Raw genomic sequence first — 21,800 nt, 5'->3', positions numbered from 1 at the left:
AACATTTTTAAGTGAAACATCTTATTCTCTGTTTTATGTATATCACGTCGCTCGATTCGCTCCTAATCTCCAACACGCAGCGTGTGCCATCCGACGACACCGCGAAGGCGCATCGCTCGGCTCTGTCCAACCGTGGAGTGACTCCACCACTACATCGTCGCACTGATCCTCGTGACGCATGCGTATCTCTCTGAGGACATTACAGGACAACTGAACAGGTAATCCTAAATCTATAATATTTTCTTTTCTCTTTTCTAGTATATCATGTTCGCAATCGCCTCCCAATTCCTGTTGTCATGGTCGCCGTCGAGCAGCCAAAGCATGCCACCGCTCCGTTGTTAATTGCCAAAGCATTGCACGTTGCAGCGTTGGTTTTGCCAAAGCGTCGAATCCCTTTTTAGTCACAGATTTACAATGAAAATGAGATTCATCATAGATTTACAACGAAAGCGGGATTTGTCGCAAATTTCTGCAAGAAATATATTCTCGTTGAAAATCAGCGACAAATCCCTTTTCGTTTAAGATTTGCAACGGAAACTATTTTCATTGCAAATTTAAGATACACTGTAGGTATGGTAATTTTGCGACGAAAAGTATTCGTTGTAAAATATGTCGCAAAACAAAAACATTTTTCACATAACCTCCCCATTTCTACATTAATTGATAACATATTTTCAAAGAAACCTATGTACGACATAATTTCAAATAAAACAATACACAAAGAAACAAGTAACAACAACGAAGTAAGATCATAAAATATCCAATTAACTAAATTCCACGTTACAAAACCATATACAACATAACCAATGCAAAAAATTCAACATCCAAACCAACTTCTACATGTATCATAAATAATTTCACAAAACACAATAAGATCTGGGGTTCGAATCTCGATAAAGGTGAGGTAAATACCTCCCTTATGTATATATTAGTCACTATTTGAAGGTTAGAAGTCGCCCGTGATTTACTTCCTCCGTGTTGATCCTGGGACGGGTTGACGAGGGCGCTGGAACGAGCGTATTCGCCTTTTGCCATAATAAACAATTTCACAAAATATCCTATAATAAAATTCACAAAATAATCCAAAATATTCAATAAGTCTCAACAGGATGGAAAGATATAAAAGGAGATCATCTTCTTCTTCCATGGTAAACATTTCCTTCTCCTTCCATACTCTCTTCCATGGTAGACACTTCCTTCTTCTTCCATACTCTCTTCTTCTTTTCCCGCATTAGAAAAAAAACAAACAAATAATATCATTTTTAACAAAAAAAAAATCATATAAATTAATATAAAACTTAATATGTAAAGATTTACTTGATATCCGACATGGATTTTTAATTTCCACTGTTTTCTTTAGCCTCACTAATCCTATTTGAAACGAATTAATACTACTAATCAAAAATAAAAAAAAATGAAGAATTTATAAACTCAATCAAATAACAAATGCTAAATAATAGTAATTTTGAAACAAATAACATTCATACATAAAAAAAATCATGAAGAACCATCACCATCACTCTCAGCATCATCGTCTTTACCAGTACTATCACCAGAATCAGGAGGAATCTGACTTGGAGTGGAGCTTAATTGAAGATATTGCATTATGAAATCTTATTGTCGGCGTAAATATCCAATTTCACGATCCCTGTGCATTATTTCCTTGTCCCTTTGCAATGTTATCCGCCTCAAATTACTAACTTTTTCAATCAAGTTTTCTTTTCGTTGCAAAAGGTGGAACCGCCACCTTAGCGGCCCTCTGGGTCCGATCAAGTTTTCTTTTCGTGCCCTTACTGTTGGTGGGGTGAAAAAGATATACCAACAACTCCTGATCATTATTTTATTGAATAATACCATTATTTTTCAATTCCATTGCCTTTAGCTTTTAGGATTTTATTTTAGAATAAGATTATAATTTACCCAAAAGATTATTGTACTTTGAGCCATTAATGAACTATTATTTGATTATTTATTTAGGGATATAATTTGAACTATTTACAAAAAAGCTAAAGACATTAATATCTTCTTTCTTTAAAAAGAGAGATTGTAAAATTAATGAAAGCACTTTAATTCTTACTACAATAGAACATTAATCTAGTTAGTCTTCTTATTCTAGTGTTTAAATTACTTCAATTTATTCTTCTAGTGAAGATTATCAGTGATCCTCTATTTGTATTGAATGAGATTCGAGAAAAAAAATAAATACGTGAATATCATGTTAATATATGAGATGAGATAAGACGTTCATATATAAAGATGAGACCTTATCAACCTGATATATTGGAGTATCCGACTACAAAATTTAGAAGTCAAAATCATCGATTTAAAAAAAAAATAATTCTAGAAATTTCATTGGTTAGAGTATTTATCTTCAACAAATTGTTGGTGCAACCTTAGGTCAAGGTTGACCTGGTTGACCCGACTCGAGTTGACGTGACTCGAGTTGTATTTTGATGTTTGACTTGGGGAGATTGTCGGTGCAACCTTAGGTCGAGGTTGACCTAGTTGTGTTGCATGTTGATGTTTGACACTCGTGAGAGAGTTCTATTCTTGATGTGGGACAAGAATAGATGTTTGGGAGATTATTGGTGCAACCGTAGGTCAGGGTTGACCTGGTTGACCTGATTCTGGAAAAGTCCAAGCAGGGAGCTTGGCACGCGAAAAGTCCAAGTATGGAGACTTGGCACGGGAAAAGTCCAAGTATGGAGACTTGGCACGGAGAAGTCCAAGCAGGGAGCTTGGCACGAGGGAAAGTCCTAACTGGGATGTTAGGCAGTTGGAAAGTCCAGTGAGTGAAGCCGACTGGGAAAGTCCTAACGGGATGTTAGGCGGTTGGAAAGTCTGGTAAGTGAAGCCAGCGGTGAGAAAGTCCTAACTGATGTTAGGCGGTGGAAATCTGGTGAGTGAAGCCGGTGGAAAGTCGTGAGTAAAGCCGGCAAGGAAAATCCAGATGGATCGGGGATGATCGGACTTACGGTGTTGGAAAGTCCAAGAAGGTCAAAGGATTGACCGGACACTTGGCGAGGAGTTCTAGCAGTCAAGGGTGACCAGATGCTAGGGATGAAGTACCAATAGGTCGAGGTTGACCGGATATTGGTTTGAAGTCTTGGGACTTGGTTTGGGCAAAACCAAGCTCGGATCGGTCACTAGACCGATCCGATGATCTGTTTGCTACGATCGGTCGGTGACCGATCGATCAAAACTCTGTTCGATCGATCGGTGACCGATCGCGCAAAGAAAGCGGTGATCGGTCCACGGCCGATCGATCTGATCGATGCGGGACCGATCGAGACGATGTCGCGGAAGCACGGCCAGGCTGGGATCGGTGCGTGGACCGATCCGGTAGCTGATCGGTCCGCACGATCGAGTACGCTGAAGGTTACGTGCACTAACGTCGATCGGGGGACCGATCGGCCTGATCGGTCCATAGACCGATCGGGTTCGGTTCTGCCGCCACTGACTATGCCTGATCGTCTTCCGCCGTATAAGGATGGGTGGAGGTCAGCCGACCGATCCTCTTCTTTCTTCTCGCGAGCTGTGCTTGAGCTTTGTTGAGCTCTTCTCCGAAGCTTCGCGTGAGCTTCATTCCACGACTGGATCAGCTGCTGCTGAGTTGCTTGTTGGCATCCGTCCGTGAAGTTGTTGCTTCATCTGGGACTTCAGTCGACAACGAGAAGGCAAGCTAGTGTTGTTGCATTCATATTGTCTTGTATTTCTTGTTGTATCTCGTGTACTCCTTGCTTGCTGTTGCAAGATTTTGTGGCGAGGTTTCTCCACCCAGAAGGAGTATATTTTAGCCGGGTTTCCGGGGATTCATCCACCGACGGATTGACAGGGCTCGTCCACCTTACGGACACGCCGAGGAGTAGGAGTATCATCTCCGAACCTCGTTATATGGTTTGTCTTTCTTCTCCTGTTTTCTTTCTACGTTGTATTTCCGCTGCACTAACCTAATCGTAGGAAGAAACGCGAAAGTTTGGGGTCGGCTATTCACACCCCCCTCTCTAGCCGTACAAAGGATTCTAACACAAATAAGGTATATTGTTTTTATTATTTTCTTTTTCAAAATGATATTAATTCATCTAATATTTTGACACTGATCAATTAAAGATTTAACAATTGTAAAAGGATAAACCAAGAAAAAAAAATATGTGCATTTCTTACCTATGTTAGTTCTGCAACTTCTTCACCTCATACTGTGTAAGAGAAAGACTTAAAATTTGATGAGACTCTCTCAACATATTGATAATATGATGCACATTCAAGCTAAAGAGGAAAATGAGGAAAATCGTTGAGGACCTATTGTCACTATTCCCTAGCTAGCATTTCAAGGTTGTACCTTTAGAGATAATGATGAATCTATATCTTTATCTAATCATGAGATTTTTTTTTTAAATTAGTGATATTTTGCAAAAATAAGTGTGGAAATTAATAAAGTTGTACTTCATAATACTCCAAAAATTGGCCAATATATCGCTCCAGAAATTCATAAAGATATTTTACATATTATGGCTAATAGAGTACGCTAGATGTTTCGTGAAAAAAGTTGAAGATAAATTCTTTTGTATTCTTGTTGATGAATCACGAGATATATCTAAACAGGAGCAAATGAATATTATCTTAAGTTTTGTGAACAATCATGAGATTTTCACAGAAATATTTTTTTGTCATCAAAAGTGTTAGTGATACTACTTAATCTGAAAAAAGAAATATCAAATATTCTTGTGCTTCATGACCTACAAGTTAAGAAAATTAGTGGCTAAGGATATGATGATGTTTTCAATATGCATGTCACATGAAATGAACTTCATATATTATTATATTTCTCAAAGATTGTTCTTATGCATACTATGTCCATTGTTTTGCCTATCAACTACAACTAAACATTAGTTTCTGCAGTCAAGGATGTTAGTGTCACTTGGGAATTCTTTTCTTATTTGGACAATATTGTTAATATTATCACTTCTTCTACTAATTGTATTGCTGAGTTACATATATATTGCACAAAGAAATGAAATATAACATATATTGGTAATTGAAGAATGTGATTCTAGAAGTAGGGCCAATCAGATTGGTAATTTATAATGGACAGAAGCTACTCGTTTGAGTTCTCAATATGACTTAGTAAAAAGCTTGATAGGTATGTACGTTGCAACTTGTAAAGTTTTTGAAGTTCTTAGTGAATATTCTCCAAATAAAAGAATTAAGACTGAAGTTCAAAAACAAAAACATGACAAGTTTTGAATTTATATTCATTTTGCACTTAATTCATAAAATTATGAAAACAACATATACTCTTTGTCAAATTCTTTAAAGAAAATCTCAAGATATTTTAACTGCTATTACATTTGTGTCTACTACAAAAACTTAAAGAATGCAAGTAGGAAGAATTTCTTCATAAAGTGAAAGTTTTTTGTTTGAGAAATAAAATTGATGTGTCTGACCTTGATTGCCCATATAAGATCAGTCATTCTCATTAACAAACTATAGTTGAACATCATTACCACTTTGATGTTTTTAATATAGCAATAGATTTTATTATCTTGATGGAGTTAAATATTCAGTTCAATGAGTCATTAGTGAACTTCTTTTTCTTAGATCAACTTTAGATCTTATAAATTTATTTAACTCAATTATCAGTGATGATATTTACAAATTCTTGCCAAGAAGTTTTATCCTGTAGATTTCACAAATCAAGATATCATTACTTTAGAGTTTTATGAATTGGTACATTATAAATTTGGTATGATGCAAAACTTTAAGGGGTTTTCACTTATTGAGTTGTGTCAGCAATTGACTAATAGTGGGCGGTCAAAGGTATATATGTAATGTTGACTAGATTGATTTATCTTATTTTGATGTTATCTATTTTGACTGCCACTACTGAGCTAGCAAGACTTTTTAGCAATGAAGCATATGAAGACGACACTTTATAATAAAGTGGAAGATGATTTTTCTTGAAGATTGTTTGACACTCTATATTGAATGAGATTTAATTAAAGATATAAATGTAGATTCTATTATAGGTGAATTTTATGTTTTAAAATTTCATAAGGCACAACTTTATTGAATAGTATAATGTAATGATTTTTTTGGTTATATATCTATATAATTTATTATATTTTTCATAATAGTATATAATTTATTACATTAAGTTCAAGCCCCTCAACTCTAATTATTGAATCTATCTCTAATTTGATAGTTGCTGCTACGTAAATATTAAATCTTAAACTTTAAAAAGTTATCATTTTTGACTCGATTAAATCATAGGTCACATAATATATAAATTCGAACCTCGTTCGTATATCTATAATTAGTTATGAAATGGAAATCATAACAATATAGTTTCATACTAAAAAAATATCATTTAAAACTTTTTTAAAGACTCCCAATAATTTTAATTTTAAATTTATTTATCTATGTTGCAACAATATAATTCGTAATTATATAACACACTCGACCAATTCAAGATTTAACTCGGAGATGAATCCTCTTACTGGACAGTTGTATGGATTGAGGTGCTCTTTTGATATAAAATGAGGAGGAATCCTTTGACTATTTCGGAAATAAAAACGTCCTTTTAATTTTTGTAAAATAATAACAGATTTAAAATAAGAAAACTGAAGGTATTTTTTAATAAAAAAGATCACCTCCATACATCAATTAAAAGATTGTCCACGCACAGACCACAAAATGAAATTAATTAAAAGACAATAGCGATTTTAACACGACGTAATTGATTAATTAGATCCCCGGAGGGCGACGGCGCCGAGCACTGCCAGGACGACGTAGAGGGTGGCGGTCAAGGTGGAGAGGACGACGGCGGCGACGAGGCGGCTACAGAATCCATCGTATGCAAAACACATCTTGCCCCAACCTCCCAGCTCGCTCTTCTGGCCGTTCTCCAGCAACGCGGTGATGGCCACCGCCGCGCCATTGGCCGAGAACAGCATCGCCACCGCCACCACATCGCCGATGACCAACAGCAACTTCAAGCCGCCGCCTCCGCCTGCTCGCCTGAGGATCGACGCCACCAGCGAGCCCACCGAGTAAGCGAACACCAGCGGGTTGATCACCAAGAAGTATCTGCATGCAACAAGTAAATTTGAATATTTTAAGGTTCATTTTGAAAATTTCAGTCCAGTGAGGTCCACACGACTAGTTAATAAGAGACAAGGGGTAAAATGTAATTTTTTTTTTTGTGAACTACTTACACGAAGGCGGCGGATTGGGTTGACTTTACTTCGACCTCTCTGTAGCCGTTGTAACCGTTGATTGTGACCGTCTGCTTGGCGGCCCCCATCACCGCCGCCGATATCAACGTCAACAAGATGGCGGCGCCGCGGATGACGAGATCGATGATTTTCAGAATGGCTGGAGATCCTTCTACGGCGTAGCCATTGGGCGGAAGAACCTTCGGCGGCGCCGCTGCCTCCACGTTGCCTCCGCCGTTGTATTGCATTCCGTCGAAACCGCCGCCGTACTGCCCCATTAAACACTCCTAGTCAACGAATTGAAATTAAATGAGAAGATCTCTTTGAAGTTTAAGAAGTTAATACAAGACCTCTATATATATATACACAACCACTGTACCTTATTGGACACCTTCAAGTTAACTCCTCTAAAGTCAAATTATAATTTTATATTTAAAAAAGAATATTGAACAGTGGGTTAACAAAATTTTAAATGCGATAATACTCATCGAAAATGCATCCCACTAAGCCCATTGTCAACCCTAAGCAAGCTTTGTATTAATGCTGGTCGAGTTTATTTTTGTTCACTTGTTCTTTTTTTTGTTTGTAACATTATCTGTATATATATTTTTTTAATGTGCACTCGCGCCACTTGTTTTTTTTAGTAATTCAAATTTTTAGCGCATATAATCGGGAGATGATTGATCCGGCCCCTTGAGAATTTTTTATTGACTATCGGAATAAATCAAAAGGTATAGATGAGTGCTAACAAACGGTCCAACATTATAAGTTTTTCAAATTCTTCGGTTGTAAAGTGACTTTGGTGAGATTTAAACCCTCGCGTTATCTAGAGAACTCGTTCCACATCTTACAATCGTATCATAGCACCAAGAGCTTGTGTCACTTGTTATTTTTTTTTTCAAATTCAGGTCTTCAGATTTTTCTACGAGGTGGTCCCGGTCCTACAGAAGTTTCCCCTAGCCACCAGGTAAATCCAAGAAGCATAGATGGGCCACTAGGATGGTCCAACACCACGAATGATTCGAGCGCCGTAGACATTTATTTGCGCTGCGTAAGAATCGAACCCTCAACATTTGAAAAACTCATCCTTCCGCTTACTACTAATTTATGTTCTTTAGTTAGAGAGTGCTAATGAAAAATAAAGTAAATGTTGGGAATATGATCGAAATCCATATTAGAAATACATAAAAAAATCATAAATTTCTAAGATGAAAAATATCTCTATTAATATAAAATCTTTTAGGTAGATCCTAAAAAAAAATTTATGAGGACTTAGGTTTAATGTGGACAATATCATTAGGTGGAATAGTGGCCTTGAACGAAGTAGGTGGGGGCTCCCAGAGAAGTAAACTCTAAGTGAAAAAAAATCCAAATATGTCAAAGGTGACTGGATACTTGGTGAAAATCCTAGAGAGTGAATCCTAAATAGTAAAAAATTCTTAGAGGAGAGGAGTAACATCGATTGATCGAATGCTTGAGGGAAGACCCAGAGTAAGTCAAGGGCGACCTAAGAGGAGTGACCTCTGTTGGTGCAATCGACCTTTGGTCAGGGTTGACCAAGTTAATCAAGCTCGAGTTAACTCGAGTTGAGGTTTCGCGAAGCTTGATCAATATGCAGTGCAAGTCTAGTGCAAGTCCTAGTGAGACTAGACAGTTAAAGTTCTAGTGCGACTAGACAATGGAAATCTCAACGAGGTTAGACAATGAAAAACCTAATTGGGAGCTACATAATGGAAGTCCTAACAAGGTTAGATGGTGGAAGACCTAGTTGAGAACTAGGCAATAGAAGTTCTAATAGAGCTAAGAGGTGGAAGATCTAGTTGGGAACTAGGTAATGGAAGTCCTAGAGGGGTTAGGCGGTGGAAGACCTAGTTGAGAACTAGGCAATAAAAGTCATAGTTGAGGACTAGGTAATTGAAGTCGTAGCGGGGCTAGGCGGTGGAAGACCTAGTTGGGAATTAGGTTAAGCCCAAAATGGTTCATCTGGAAGATGAACACTTGACACGAGATGGAAAATCTAAAGTGGATCAATTGGGAGATGAATACTTGACACGAGATAGAAAGTCCAAGTAGGTCACGGTTGACCAAACACTTAGTAGTCGGAAGTCCAATAGGAAGTTGACAGAAACGAGACAAAACAAACTTTAGAATGTCATAACTTTTGATTCAGATATAAAAACGAGATAATTTTTATTGCAAAATGGAGCATGTTCAAAGATCTATGTTTTTCAAAATCAAGTATCAGTTGACTGATGATTTTGATCAGTCAACTGATGACTTTAGAAACTGAACAGAAATAAGTCGATTTAATTGTTAGACTTGACTGATGGAACTAGTCGGTTGATGGGTTTGATTAGTCGACTAATGACTTTAAAAACTAAATAGAAGCAAGTGGATTTGGTTGTTAGACTTAATTGATGACATCAATCGATAGAGGGCTGATATCAGTCCACTGATGATGATCAAAATTGAACAAAATCAAGTCAGATTCATTTGTTTGATTTGACTGATTTGATCAATCGACTAATGATTAAATCAGTAGATTTATAAGATGGAAGATATCTCTATTGATATAAAGTATTTTGGATAAAATTTAGAAATAAATATATATAAGTAGTTAATCTAAAATAGAAAATATCATATCATTACGAAAAATGTGATTTTTTTTCTTGACAGTAAAATACAAGGTCATTTCATTTTATTTCATTTTATTATTTTTAATTGCACACATTTAAGATATTTATTTATTTTATAAATAATTTTGTCCCCTTCTGTTAGCTATTTCCAGACAGGACATGAAATATCAAAGTAATGAAACATGCTCTCCATTGTATAATTAACTCTCATCCCATAATTAATATTTCATGAGGGCCTCTCACTAAGCTTAGAAATGGAAGAGGAAATTATTATTTGTAATATTTTTTTTCAAACTATTTTACAAGTAAGTGATCCCTCTAAACAATAACGTAACTATGTTTTGTTGACATGAGAGCATCTCCAATGTAAATTTTTTAAAAGATTGGTAAAATTAAAAAAGCTCAACAAAAATGCTTTAACGAGTGTGGAGGTGAGATTTTGAGTTTTTAGTTCAAAAGCAAGTTCTTTTAAACCTGTTCCTTTCTCTTGCAAATTGAGCTATTAATTATTGAAAAACAAATATTGCATGTTTGACTTTTTAAATAATTAAAAAATAATTTTATGAAGTATTTAATTATAATATTTTATTTCATGAATGGTGAAAATTGTACTCTTTTCTTTTTAAAATAAATATATTTGGAAAATAAATATATTTGATAAGTTTAAAAAATACAAATGACTATAATTAAATTAAAATTCATAAGATAATTAAATATTAAATAAAAAATATAAATTAAATTAAATTAAATTAAAAATCATAAGTTAATTAATTTATTAATTAAAAATTATAAATAAATTAAATTAAAGATCAATTAATTAAAATATTAAGTAAAAATTATATAGAGATAGATATTAAATGAAAAAAAATAATAAATGAAGATATGCGATTTGTAATATAGGACCAATAAAAAAGTTAGTTGAAGATTTTTTTGATTGTGGAGAGTAATAGATTTTTTTTATTTTTGATGTGACATTGATGTCATATATTAAAAATTAAAAAAATATTTTATGGAGAAATTTAACTATTGAAGATGCCCTCGGACTAAACGTTTTAACTGGTTGTATCATTTGAAATTGCTTGAATATTCTCCCAAGAAACTCCTTTAAATTGATCCTATGATAATTTCATCTTGTACTACTCAAGCAACGAAACACATGTAAATGATCTCAACATACATGTAAAAATAATAAAAAAGTACTCAAAACTTCAAAGCTTCCGTGTTTGATTTACTCTGACCTAATGATACGAATTAAAAAATAAAATAAAATCTATTTTTTATGATAGTCTGATAATGCTTAAAAATATCAGATCAGCTCATCTTTCTTTAATTTTTCTTATCGACACAAATTTTTATTTTTTAAGATGACTCTTATCTAATTATTTATTTATTATTTTAAACTATTTATACATTATATATTTATATTATATGTATAGAAATTCACTTGTTCAGATTCTACGAACCTATCAATGGAAATTCCATATTCATATTAGAACCGCTATGATTTAACAAAGGCAAGCTAAATTAAAGGGTTCTCCGAGTAAAAACACTTTCATAATCTTAGTTTTATGACTCAACAAAAACTAGAAAAAGTAAGTTTGAAAGAAAAAATTTTATATGATAGAGTAGATATTTATTTGAAATTTTTGGAGTCTTGTCTTGAAGTCTAAATCATAGTTATGAATCATAATTTATTGAACTTTAATTTTGTTGAGAAGAATATATAAGATGTATTATAATTGAATGATTTTAACATAATTTCTAACAATATGGACGGAAAATGATAAATCTAGATCATGTTGAATAAGTGTGAATGGAGAAAGAGGTGGAAGAGAAGAAGCTTCATTGTGAATGAGACTTTAGTCCCACATTGGAAATTTCAAGGTCTTTTTATTGGTTTATATTGATTCACATACATTGAAGTTGTGAACAAATATATGGTGAGAGGCTTTCTTTCATGCGTGGGTGCGTAGGGGGTGCAAATTCAGGGTCCGAATTTGCACTGAACTAAGTTGACTTGTGTGCGAGCGTGACCTCTGGTCTTTCGCTCTACACTTTACATAAACCAGCCCTATTTTTTCTCCATCAAAAATATCACCATTTTCAATTGGATTTGGATAGAAAAGGATAATACATTTACCAAAGAGAATCTTTTTTTGCACCTAAAAAGATTCTGTGAATTTCTTTCTAGATTGAATTGATACACAAGTAAACACATATTATGTTATGTTTATGTACCAAAGTAGCAAAGTATAACATATATCCTTCACTTTTCATCTACGGAAAATAGCATGTGAATATTAACATGTGACATAAAGTATATCAAATATACTATTAGATAATTAGATAATTCTAAATCGTGTATACATGTGTATCGTTGACATACTGAAATTACTACTGGGGTGAATTGCCTGCAATCAAAGAGTATACCCTCCTTAAAATTTCTACATATTCAAGTTATCCAACTAGTTTTGAAGGTGACCGACTCAACCCGACATAGATTTTCCTTCGGACACCAAGATAAATCTAGAAGTGCAAATGACAATAATCTACACCGAAGATCCACTAGAGAAGGAGTCATGGAGGTTGTGGTGGGGTCGACTGCCCTCAGCCCTTACCAAGAGACGGAGTCCCAACCGTGAGCGATGAGCCATGACCATGGGGAAGAATAAGCTTTTGTCTTCGTGGTTTTTTGTCGCCGTTTTTTTTTTTATAAAGGAGTTAGTGGATTGTTCTAAGCTTTTGTCTTCGTGGTTTTCATTGCCTTTTTTTTTTTTTATAATGGGTTAGTGGATCGTTCTACTAACTCCTTATATATGTTAAAAAAAAGGGTCATCTTATTAACTTTGCAGTCGGTAAGTTACACCCGGGCCAACAATTCAATTCCTATTTGACTCTCTCATTCCCTTAGTTTGACCGATTTATCATTCCAAAATAAGATTTTAGAACCCATGTTCAACTGTTCTCCAGTGCTCTCCTTGTCTGCCTCTCGACTATCTTTTTCTCTTTGCTATCATCGATCCACTGCCTAGCGGGCCCAACCACCACTACTCAAACTGCTCAGTGCTCAATCTGCCAAGACTCATAAAAAAACTTCATATTTATTTCCCATTGCCCATTGTTCATTCATAATCTAAGGTTATTTTTTTATTATTCTTATCATTTTGATATTGTTAATTAAATAATTGTATTGTGTATTTAAATTTAAAGGTGCATAAAATCAATTTGGTTAGTTGGGTATTTAGGATATATGGTTATTAGAAATTTAGTATTAATTTTTTATTTCAATTTAAATTAGGGGCTTAGGGTTTGAATTCTAAAATATAGAAATTAAAAATTTTAAATTATAAATTTCTAGTTGTTGTGATTGAAAAAATTTTAAATTTTAAATTGAAATTAGGGAACTATAATTTAAACAATTATATTTATTTATTTAATTTTAATTTTACATTAATTATGAATGTTGATTTAATTACATAATGTATATGACTTTATTTTTAATTATTTATTTATGTAGATTATGGAGAGATTTTTAAACATAAATGTTTTCGTAGTGAGGTTCTTCTAATGATCCTAATATTAGTGAAACCGTGGAAAATCATTCTTTGTATGAAATTAGATTTAAATGATATTGTTAGTAATCTAGGATTACGATAACTAATTAAAGAGTTTAATATTTATATTCGAGATCAAGTTAGAAGAGAATACTTAATTAGGGCGTCTTATTAACCAATTGGGTATATGCACCCAAAAAGATCTTTTGGTAATCAAGAAAGGAGTTTCCATGATAATTGGTATAAAATATAAACATGGCTAGAATATAACATATCAAAAGATATAATATTTTGCTTATGGTGTTGTCTTTTTAAACCATCATATAAAGGAGGTTGATATAAAGATGATGCTTTTGTAAAAATAGGATTCATTAATTGGAAAATACATTAGAAATATTTAATTTGCATAATGGTGTTGTGGATAGTTGTCACAATCATACTAGAGTGTAGTTTGAAACTTTTTAGGATCAAAGACATAATGTTTCAAATATATTATGAGTACATGGGCGAGATATGGAGGTTTCTCATCACACCCGTTTAATAATAATGTTGGATGTTATGTGATTTCTTTTGAAGTAGGGATTGTTTTTCCATGGACATGATAAGTCCAGTAGTTCTTTAAATAGAGGAAACTTTCTTGAATTGCTTCAATGGTATAGTCAACGAAATGAGGAAGTTTCCAAGATTGTTAATCAAAATGCTCCTGGAAACAATCAAAAAATTTCTGTAGCAATTCAAAAACAATTTACGCGTGCTTATGCATTTGAGATCACACTTTCCATAATTGAAGATATTGGAAACAATGTTTTCTCCTTAATGATTATGAGTCTCGAGACATTTTAATGAAGGAGCAAATGAGAGTTATTTTGAGATATGTGAACAAAAGATGACATGTGATTAAACAATTCCTTGCAATTGTACATGTATCTGACACTAACTCTTATTCTTTGATGGATGATATTGATGTTTTATTTGTGAAACATGGATTATCATTATCCAAACTAAGAGTTCAAGGATATGATGGAGTTTCAAATATGCAGGTGAATTCAATGGGTTGAAATCTATCATTTTGCAAGAAAATTCATATGCAAGGTATATTCATTATTTTTCTCACCAATTACAGTTAGTTATTGTTGTTGTTGCCAAAAGTAATCTCAATGTGAGTATTTTTTTTAATTATGTCTCTATGATTGTGAATACGACTGGAGCATCATGTAAAAGGAGATATCAACTTAGGCAAATTGTATTGGGGCACTCTGAAACTAGAGGGGAGAATAGCTCGCTCGCTTCGTCGATGATGATCTTTTACAGCGAAAATACTCGAAGCAAACTTCTCAATGCTAACATAAAGGATTTACTTGGTATCCACCTTAAGAAGAGGTGACTAATCTAAAAATTCGCACTCGAGCACAATTACCACTATGAAAACACTCCTTGGAATAATCCGGAGGTGGAGAAACCTCGTACAAGCTCACACAAGAATACAAATCAAAACAAGAATACAACTCAAAACAAGAAGTAAATGTTGGGGATCGGACGGCCGGCTTGAAGGGGGGTTGGATAGACGACACCCCCAAATACTCGATTCCTACGTATTTGTTAGCACAGCGGAATACAAACAATACAAATATAAATACGAAAGCTAAAGACTAAGAATGAGAAAGACAAGCAAACCAATTGACACGATCGTTTAACGTGGTTCGGAGATTAGGGCTCCTACTCCACGGCTGTCCGTAAGGTGGACGATCCCGATCCTTTGGTGGATTACTCCCCGGCAAACTCCGGCTAGCTCACGTAGCTCCTTGTGGGTGGAGAAACCTCACCACAACCCTCACAAGAACTCTTTTGACGCTAGGGCACAAGTAGACTACTAATAGAGATTAACCACCTCTATTTCGTCAACTCAAACCAAGCTCCCAAGCTTTGGTTTTATAGGCCACGGGTTGGAAAACCCCGCCTACCAGTCGACTGCCAAAACATGCAGTCGACTGCCCTCAGTGGAAATTCGACCGTTACATCCCAACGGCTCGATTCCATACGAACAGAGACATTCTGTTCGCTGCCAGTCGACTGCCCCAGTCGACTGCACCAGTCGACTGCATGTTTACAGTACTGCTACAGTAGCGCTACAGTAAAACCCTAAAAACTAGGATTTTACTCCGAGTACAATCTCTCGTGCACTCGTACCCTCACCCTTATGACTCACTTGATGCTTCCTTTGCAGCTTTGACCTTTTACCTTCAAGCCTACTTCCTTTGGCTCTCGTCCCTCGGATGCATTCAAGCCCGCGGCTCGTCCCCAATGCCATCCTTCGCGTATGCCTCGAAGTCGCTTCCCTCGGCCCTTGTCCTCGCTGCCTTGTCCATGGTCCCTCAGATGCTCCATCCTTCACCAGACCCGAAGCCATCAACCTGAGTCACATGTGTATCCTGCAAACCTGCACAACTCAAATACACATATCAAATACAAGGGTGAACCTAACTTAAACCCTTTGCCCAAACACCAAAACACATGGTCGCACGGACCATTGGGATTGCTCCAACAGTAAATGTATATAAATACAATAAAAACTCCTTCTTACTTACTCTCTTGTAGCTTATAATCACCTCTTGAATTTTGGAAGTGCAACAACACTTATCTCCAAGAAGCTTTAAGAACCAACGACAATGGTAGAGAATAATCACTTAAAGTCTTCTTTCATTTGAACTCGTCGTCACCTTTATATCTGCCTTTTTAGGGCTCCCGAATGATTGAGTTTGCTCCTAATCAATTGGCACGTCAGATCCTAGCGATCACAGCCGTCGAAACCCTACATCCTGCGCAACAGTCATCTCCCAATCAATTGGTCGATCGGGAGTAGTTGGATTGATCGACTGATCGATCTAGGAACCTTTTGTGCTCTTACAGAAGACCCCAGAATCGATTGACCAATCAATTTCGGCTTCCTCGCATCATTGCAAGAAATCTATCCACAATCGATCAACTGATCGATTGGGGAGTAGCCCAATCGATTGGCTGATCGATTGGGAACCTTTCTGTGCTTATGAAATTTTCCCCCAATCGGTGATTGATTAGGCTGCCTTTGCTCACAACACTCTCCCAATCGGTCAACTGATCAATTGTGACCTGGTTCAATTGATCGATCGATCAATTGACCAATCCTAACTTCCTGAAACTTAAGTCTAGGGTTCCCAAATCTAGCATCCAGTCAACTGTGACCTGTATGGACTCATCATTGCCTAACATCTGATCAACCTTAACATACTGGGATTTCGTGACCAAATGTCCTGTCAGTCCTTTGATCTACTTGGACTTTTCTCTTTGTGCCAAGTGTTCGGTCAACCTTTGCCCCACTTAAACTTTTCCCCCGTGCCAAGTGTCCGATCAACCTTGACCCACTTGGACTAATCGTCTCGTGTCAAGTATCCAGTCCTCCATGACCCAGTTAGACTTCCAAACACCAGATGTCACTTGGCTTCACTCACTAGGATTTTCTTACTGCCTTGTTTCACTCACTAGGACATGTCACTTGACTTCACTTATCTGGACTTTTCATCACCTAGCTTCACTCATTATAATTTTTTCACCTGGCTTCACTCACCAAGATATCTCATCACCTAAGTTCACTTACCAAGATTTTCCAAACTTTCTGGCTTCACTCACCAGAACTTTCTCACCGTCCGACTTCACTCACTGGGGCTTTCTAAACCGGTGTCCAATCAACACTGACCCACTTGGATCTTTATCTTCTGCCAACCTTTCCATTGGTCTTGCCCTTGCCTAACCTCCGATTAAGATTTCCTAGTCAAATATCCAGTCAATCTTGACTTACTTGATTCTTCTAGTCAACCTTTGACCGTGAATCTCCCATATGGACAATTGCACCTGTAATCTCCATATATTGTTAAACATCAAAACTCAAACATTAAGACTCAAGCTTAAGCCAACTCTAGCTTAGTTAACTTGGTCAACCTTGATCCAGGAGAAATTGCACCAACAAATTGAACATGATAGGATTGTTGCAATGTTGGAGGGTGGAGAGATTAATACTAGCAGTGGCAAAAATCAAGAAACTAATTTAGTAAGGCCATGAGATACTTGTTGGGGATCACACTACTTGACATTGACTATGTGGCCTTCGGTGACACAAGTGTTGGAGAATATTTGTGTTGATTCTAGTTTTTTTTATAGTAGAGGGGTTGCCAAAAGTTTGATTCAGAAAATAGAGATTTATGATTTTGTTTTCATTTTGCACTTGGTGAAGATGATATTGAAAATGACACATGAGTTGTCACTTGTCTTACAACAAAAGGATCAAAATACGTCCAAGTCATAAGTCTGATTGAGAGTGTGAAAGATCAATTCCAAATATTTAGGGAAGAAGGATGGTATACAATAAAGTCAATACATTTTGTGAGTTGAATGAGATCCAAACGCCGAATATGAAAGACAATTGTTTGATTGGTGGTCATAGTAGACGTAGAAGGCAAATCATCACCAATTTACATTATTATTGTGTGGAGATTTTCTATCAGACATTATTTCTAAAAATGTAATTTTATTAATTATATTCGACAATAAGATTTTCTTTACTTATTAATTATTATTGTTACAAATTACAATGTTAGGTTGTTGATTTAGTTAAAGAGATGAATACTCGCATTTTAGAATTGACACAAAATTACTTAGTTGTATAATATGTCTTCAGAAACTAGTTTGTCTTTGTGATTTATATCCTGAGGGCTTCTCAACAATTAATTATATAGTTATTGAGCAATAACCTGAGAATTTTACTCATACTATACTATAAGATCCAAATTTGTCTAGAATTGAAGTTTTTGGAAGTCTTGCTAAAAAAATAATTGAAACTCTAAAAAATCAAGTTTATCCATTAGTTTATCGTCTGATTGAGATAGCATTAAGTTTACCAGTTGCAACTATTTTTTTTTTTTGTTGAAAAAGTATTTTCTGTAATGAAGATGATAAAGACTGATTTACATAACAGAATGAGAGATGAGTGAATGAATGATAATTTAGTCATATATATCGAGAAAGATATCTTTTCAACAATTGAAAATGAGTAAATATTATAGTGTTTTCAAAAGATAAAAAGACACATAATATAATTACCTCCTCTTTCTTATCTGACAACCACAACCAATGTTAATATGTTACCAAGTGTTAACTAATATAATGCTTCAATAAGCAATAGTCTAATAGTAATTTTATAATTTATTAATTTAATATTTTATTATTTTTATATATTGAATTGAACTTTTTATTATTAAATATATTTATTATATTGTAAAAAAATTCTGTTAGCTTCGGCTAAAAATTATCTCTAGATCAGCTAGGTCCCAATGATTTATACATGAAAAATCAATTTTTTGGTTTTCAACTCGGGATATTTAGGAAATTCCAAGGTATGCTTACCACCGTATAGCATGGAGTAAATAGGGGTGTAAATGAACCAAGCTCTCATGAGCTATTCAAAACTCGATTGGATAAAAGCTCATTTAACGAGGCTCGTTAAGATAAACAAAACAAGCTTAAGCTTCACAATATTCGGCTTGTTAACTTGTGAACATGGTCGTTAATAAGCTCATAAATCAACTTTTAAATGAAAAAAAAAGTTTTGATATTAAATTTATATATTTTATACTCTACTTATGAAAAATATATTAAATATATTTATTAGAATAAAATTATAAATTTTAATAAGAATATTATAATTTTTTCTAAATATATAATTTAGTTTTTAATGAATATTTAAATTTATAATTTATATTTATTAAACTCGTTTAGGTTTGATAAAAACTCGAATAAACTCGTGAGACGTGAATATATTTGTTAAATAAAACTCGAGCTCAGCTCGATTAAAAATAAGTCAAATTCAAACATTCAAGAATTAGATTTGATTAGACTCGATTACACCCTAGGGGTAAATATACATTTGCATGGTTATTGTTGCATTATCACATCATTTCTCATATCGATTTAACTTGTCTATTAATCCTCGAAGATTAATGCTTGTTGGATAGAAAAATTACACGCTTAAGAAATTACCTTTCGCCAATTTTTTAAAACAAATTAATATATATCTTAAAACACATTTATTTGTTAATTAGTGCTCATAAGAGCATGTAAAATGTTATTATTAATCCTTTACATGCACGAGGATAAGAGATGGATTAATTACACTCCGTTGTCTTGCCGCCTGTCGCGCATTGCATTCTTCTCTTCTTCTCTCGATATTGCCGTCCACATCGGTCGCGTTTTGAGTGGTTGTGTGTGCAAGCAATCGAAGGATGACTAATTGTACCCTTCGTAAATTGGCGGGGGTGGTGATGCATAGCTCAATCCGCCTACCGGTGGAAGGAAGTCATTGTTAGTCGGTGGAGCAGCGGTGGTGGGAGTGGGTGGAGGAGAAACAACTGGGGGAGGAGGAGAAAAGATGGGCGGTGGCGGGGGAGAAGCTTTTGGTGGTGGAGGCGGAGAATAGGTTGGTGGTGGAGGGGAGCTGATTGGAGGAGGTGGAGAGTAGATGGGAGGTGGCGGGGAGTAGACCGGTGGAGGTGGGGAGTAGATAGGTGTTGGGGGCGGCGGTGAATGGACTGGCGGAGGTGGCGGCGAGTAGACGGGGGGTGGTGGTGGTGAATGGACTGGTGGAGGTGGCGGCGAGTAGACGGGTGGTGGTGGTGGTGGTGAATTTACTGGTGGAGGTGGCGGTGAGTAGACGGGGGGTGGTGGCGAGTAGAGAGGAGGAGGCGGGGAGCGGATTGGTGGTGGTGGTGAGTAGATGGGTGGTGGTGGTGGTGAGTAGAGAGGAGGAGGAGGAGGGGAGTGGATTGGTGGTGGTGGTGGTGAGTAGATCGGCGGAGGAGGGGAGTGAACTGGTGGTGGTGGTGAGTTGATAGGCGGGGGTGGTGAAGATACTGGCGGCGGCGGCGGGGAATGAAGTGGTGGAGGTGGCGACGAGTAGACTGGTGGCGGTGGTGAATGTACAGGTGGTGGTGGAGAATGTACAGGTGGAGGTACCGGCGGTGAGCTCACCATCGACGGTGGGGGTGGTGAGCGGAAACGTGTCACTGGAGAAGCACCACGTGGTACCGGCGGCGGCAACTTTGCAGTTGGGCTTTCAGGCGGCGCGTTGGGTTTCACCGGAGGCGACGATTTGTTAGCGGCCGGCCATCCGCACTTGGAGCGAGTACAATCCACAGGATGATTCACCACCGGAGTGCACAACCTCGACGACTTCTGCCCGGGCCTTCCGGAGAGGCAGTTGCTCGAATCATTATACGCCACCCTGGACTTCATCGACGGCACGCACTCCTCCGCCTCCCCCTTGAAAAAATTGTATGCAAATCCGAAGCTTGCGAGATCGGGCAGCTTGCAGAGCCCTGCCGGAACGACCCCCGTCAGGATGTTATGCGACACTTCTAGTTGCTTCAACTTGCTCATCCCCTCAAAGCTCTTCGCCGTCAGTACTCCGGTGAGAGAATTTCGACTGACGTCCACCACCGTCGCATTACCTAACAGCCCCATCTCCAGCGGCAAGCACCCGGTGAGGCCATTGTCAAGAATGACGAGCTCATTGAGCGTGGCTCCCATATTTCCGATGCTCCTCGGAATGCAGCCGCCGAGCTGGTTGTTGGCGAGCACGACGACGGAGGCCTTGGAATTGCCGAAGTTCTCCGGAATGCCAGAGGTGAAGCGGTTGTCGTTCAAGAATATGGCATCGAGGTCCTTGTCAAAGAGCTCCGGCGGCAGAGCGCCCTCAAAGTCGTTGAACCGGAGATCAAGATACCTGAGCGACGAAAGCTGAAGGACGACCTTAGGGAATGGGCCGACGAACCGGTTGTTGCTGACGTCGAACTCGTGGAGGATCTTGAGTTGGGAGAAACTCTCCGGGATGACGCCGCAGAAGCGGTTCGAATTGATGTGGAACAGAGCGGTATCATTCAGGAGGCCAAGCTCGGCGGGGAGGTACCCAGCGATATCGCCTCCGTTGAGGTCGACGCCGGCAACGACATTAACAGAGGAGTCATCGAGCCCAGAGGCGCATACAACGCCGTTGTAGCTGCATATATCAGGGCCAACCCAGTCGCCGGTGAAGTTCTTGGGGTCAGAGTAGATCGCGTCCTTCCAAGCTTGGAGGGCGACGTAGGCGCGACGGAGGCGAGGGTTGGCGATCCGAATGCCGATCTTGATGTCAAACTCGAGGTCCTTTGGGAGCTGGCCTTGGTTCTCAGAGAGGGCGGCGAGTTGGCGACGAGCGATGGTGGCGACTTCAACGTCTGAGAGGGCATCGGAGAGTGAGAAAGAGAAGAGGAGGAGGAAGAGGAGAGAGCGGCCAAAGGCCTCCATTGTGCGCCGGCTAGATGGAGAGCCTTGTG

General features: G+C 37.1%; 2 protein-coding genes across 2 annotated transcripts; both read right to left on the bottom strand.

The window, feature by feature from the left end:
- Window positions 1-6,740: 6,740 nt before the first annotated feature.
- LOC121995142 (CASP-like protein 1E1) lies at window positions 6,741-7,492 on the bottom strand. The gene is made up of 2 exons (XM_042548962.1): window positions 7,215-7,492; window positions 6,741-7,086 (listed from the first exon to the last, which is right to left on the bottom strand). The coding sequence occupies exons 1-2, from the start codon at window positions 7,490-7,492 to the stop codon at window positions 6,741-6,743; spliced, it is 624 nt and encodes a 207-aa protein (XP_042404896.1).
- A 12,224-nt stretch (window positions 7,493-19,716) lies between these two features.
- On the bottom strand, window positions 19,717-21,777 carry LOC121997412 (pollen-specific leucine-rich repeat extensin-like protein 3). The gene has a single exon (XM_042551808.1). It carries the CDS (start codon window positions 21,769-21,771, stop codon window positions 19,717-19,719), a length of 2,055 nt encoding a protein of 684 aa, XP_042407742.1. The 5' UTR covers window positions 21,772-21,777.
- Between the last annotated feature and the right edge of the window lie 23 nt (window positions 21,778-21,800).

The sequence above is a fragment of the Zingiber officinale genome, chromosome 6A, assembly GCF_018446385.1.
Source record: "Zingiber officinale cultivar Zhangliang chromosome 6A, Zo_v1.1, whole genome shotgun sequence".
Taxonomy (NCBI): domain Eukaryota; kingdom Viridiplantae; phylum Streptophyta; class Magnoliopsida; order Zingiberales; family Zingiberaceae; genus Zingiber; species Zingiber officinale.
This window is presented reverse-complemented; position numbering and strand designations above follow the sequence as displayed.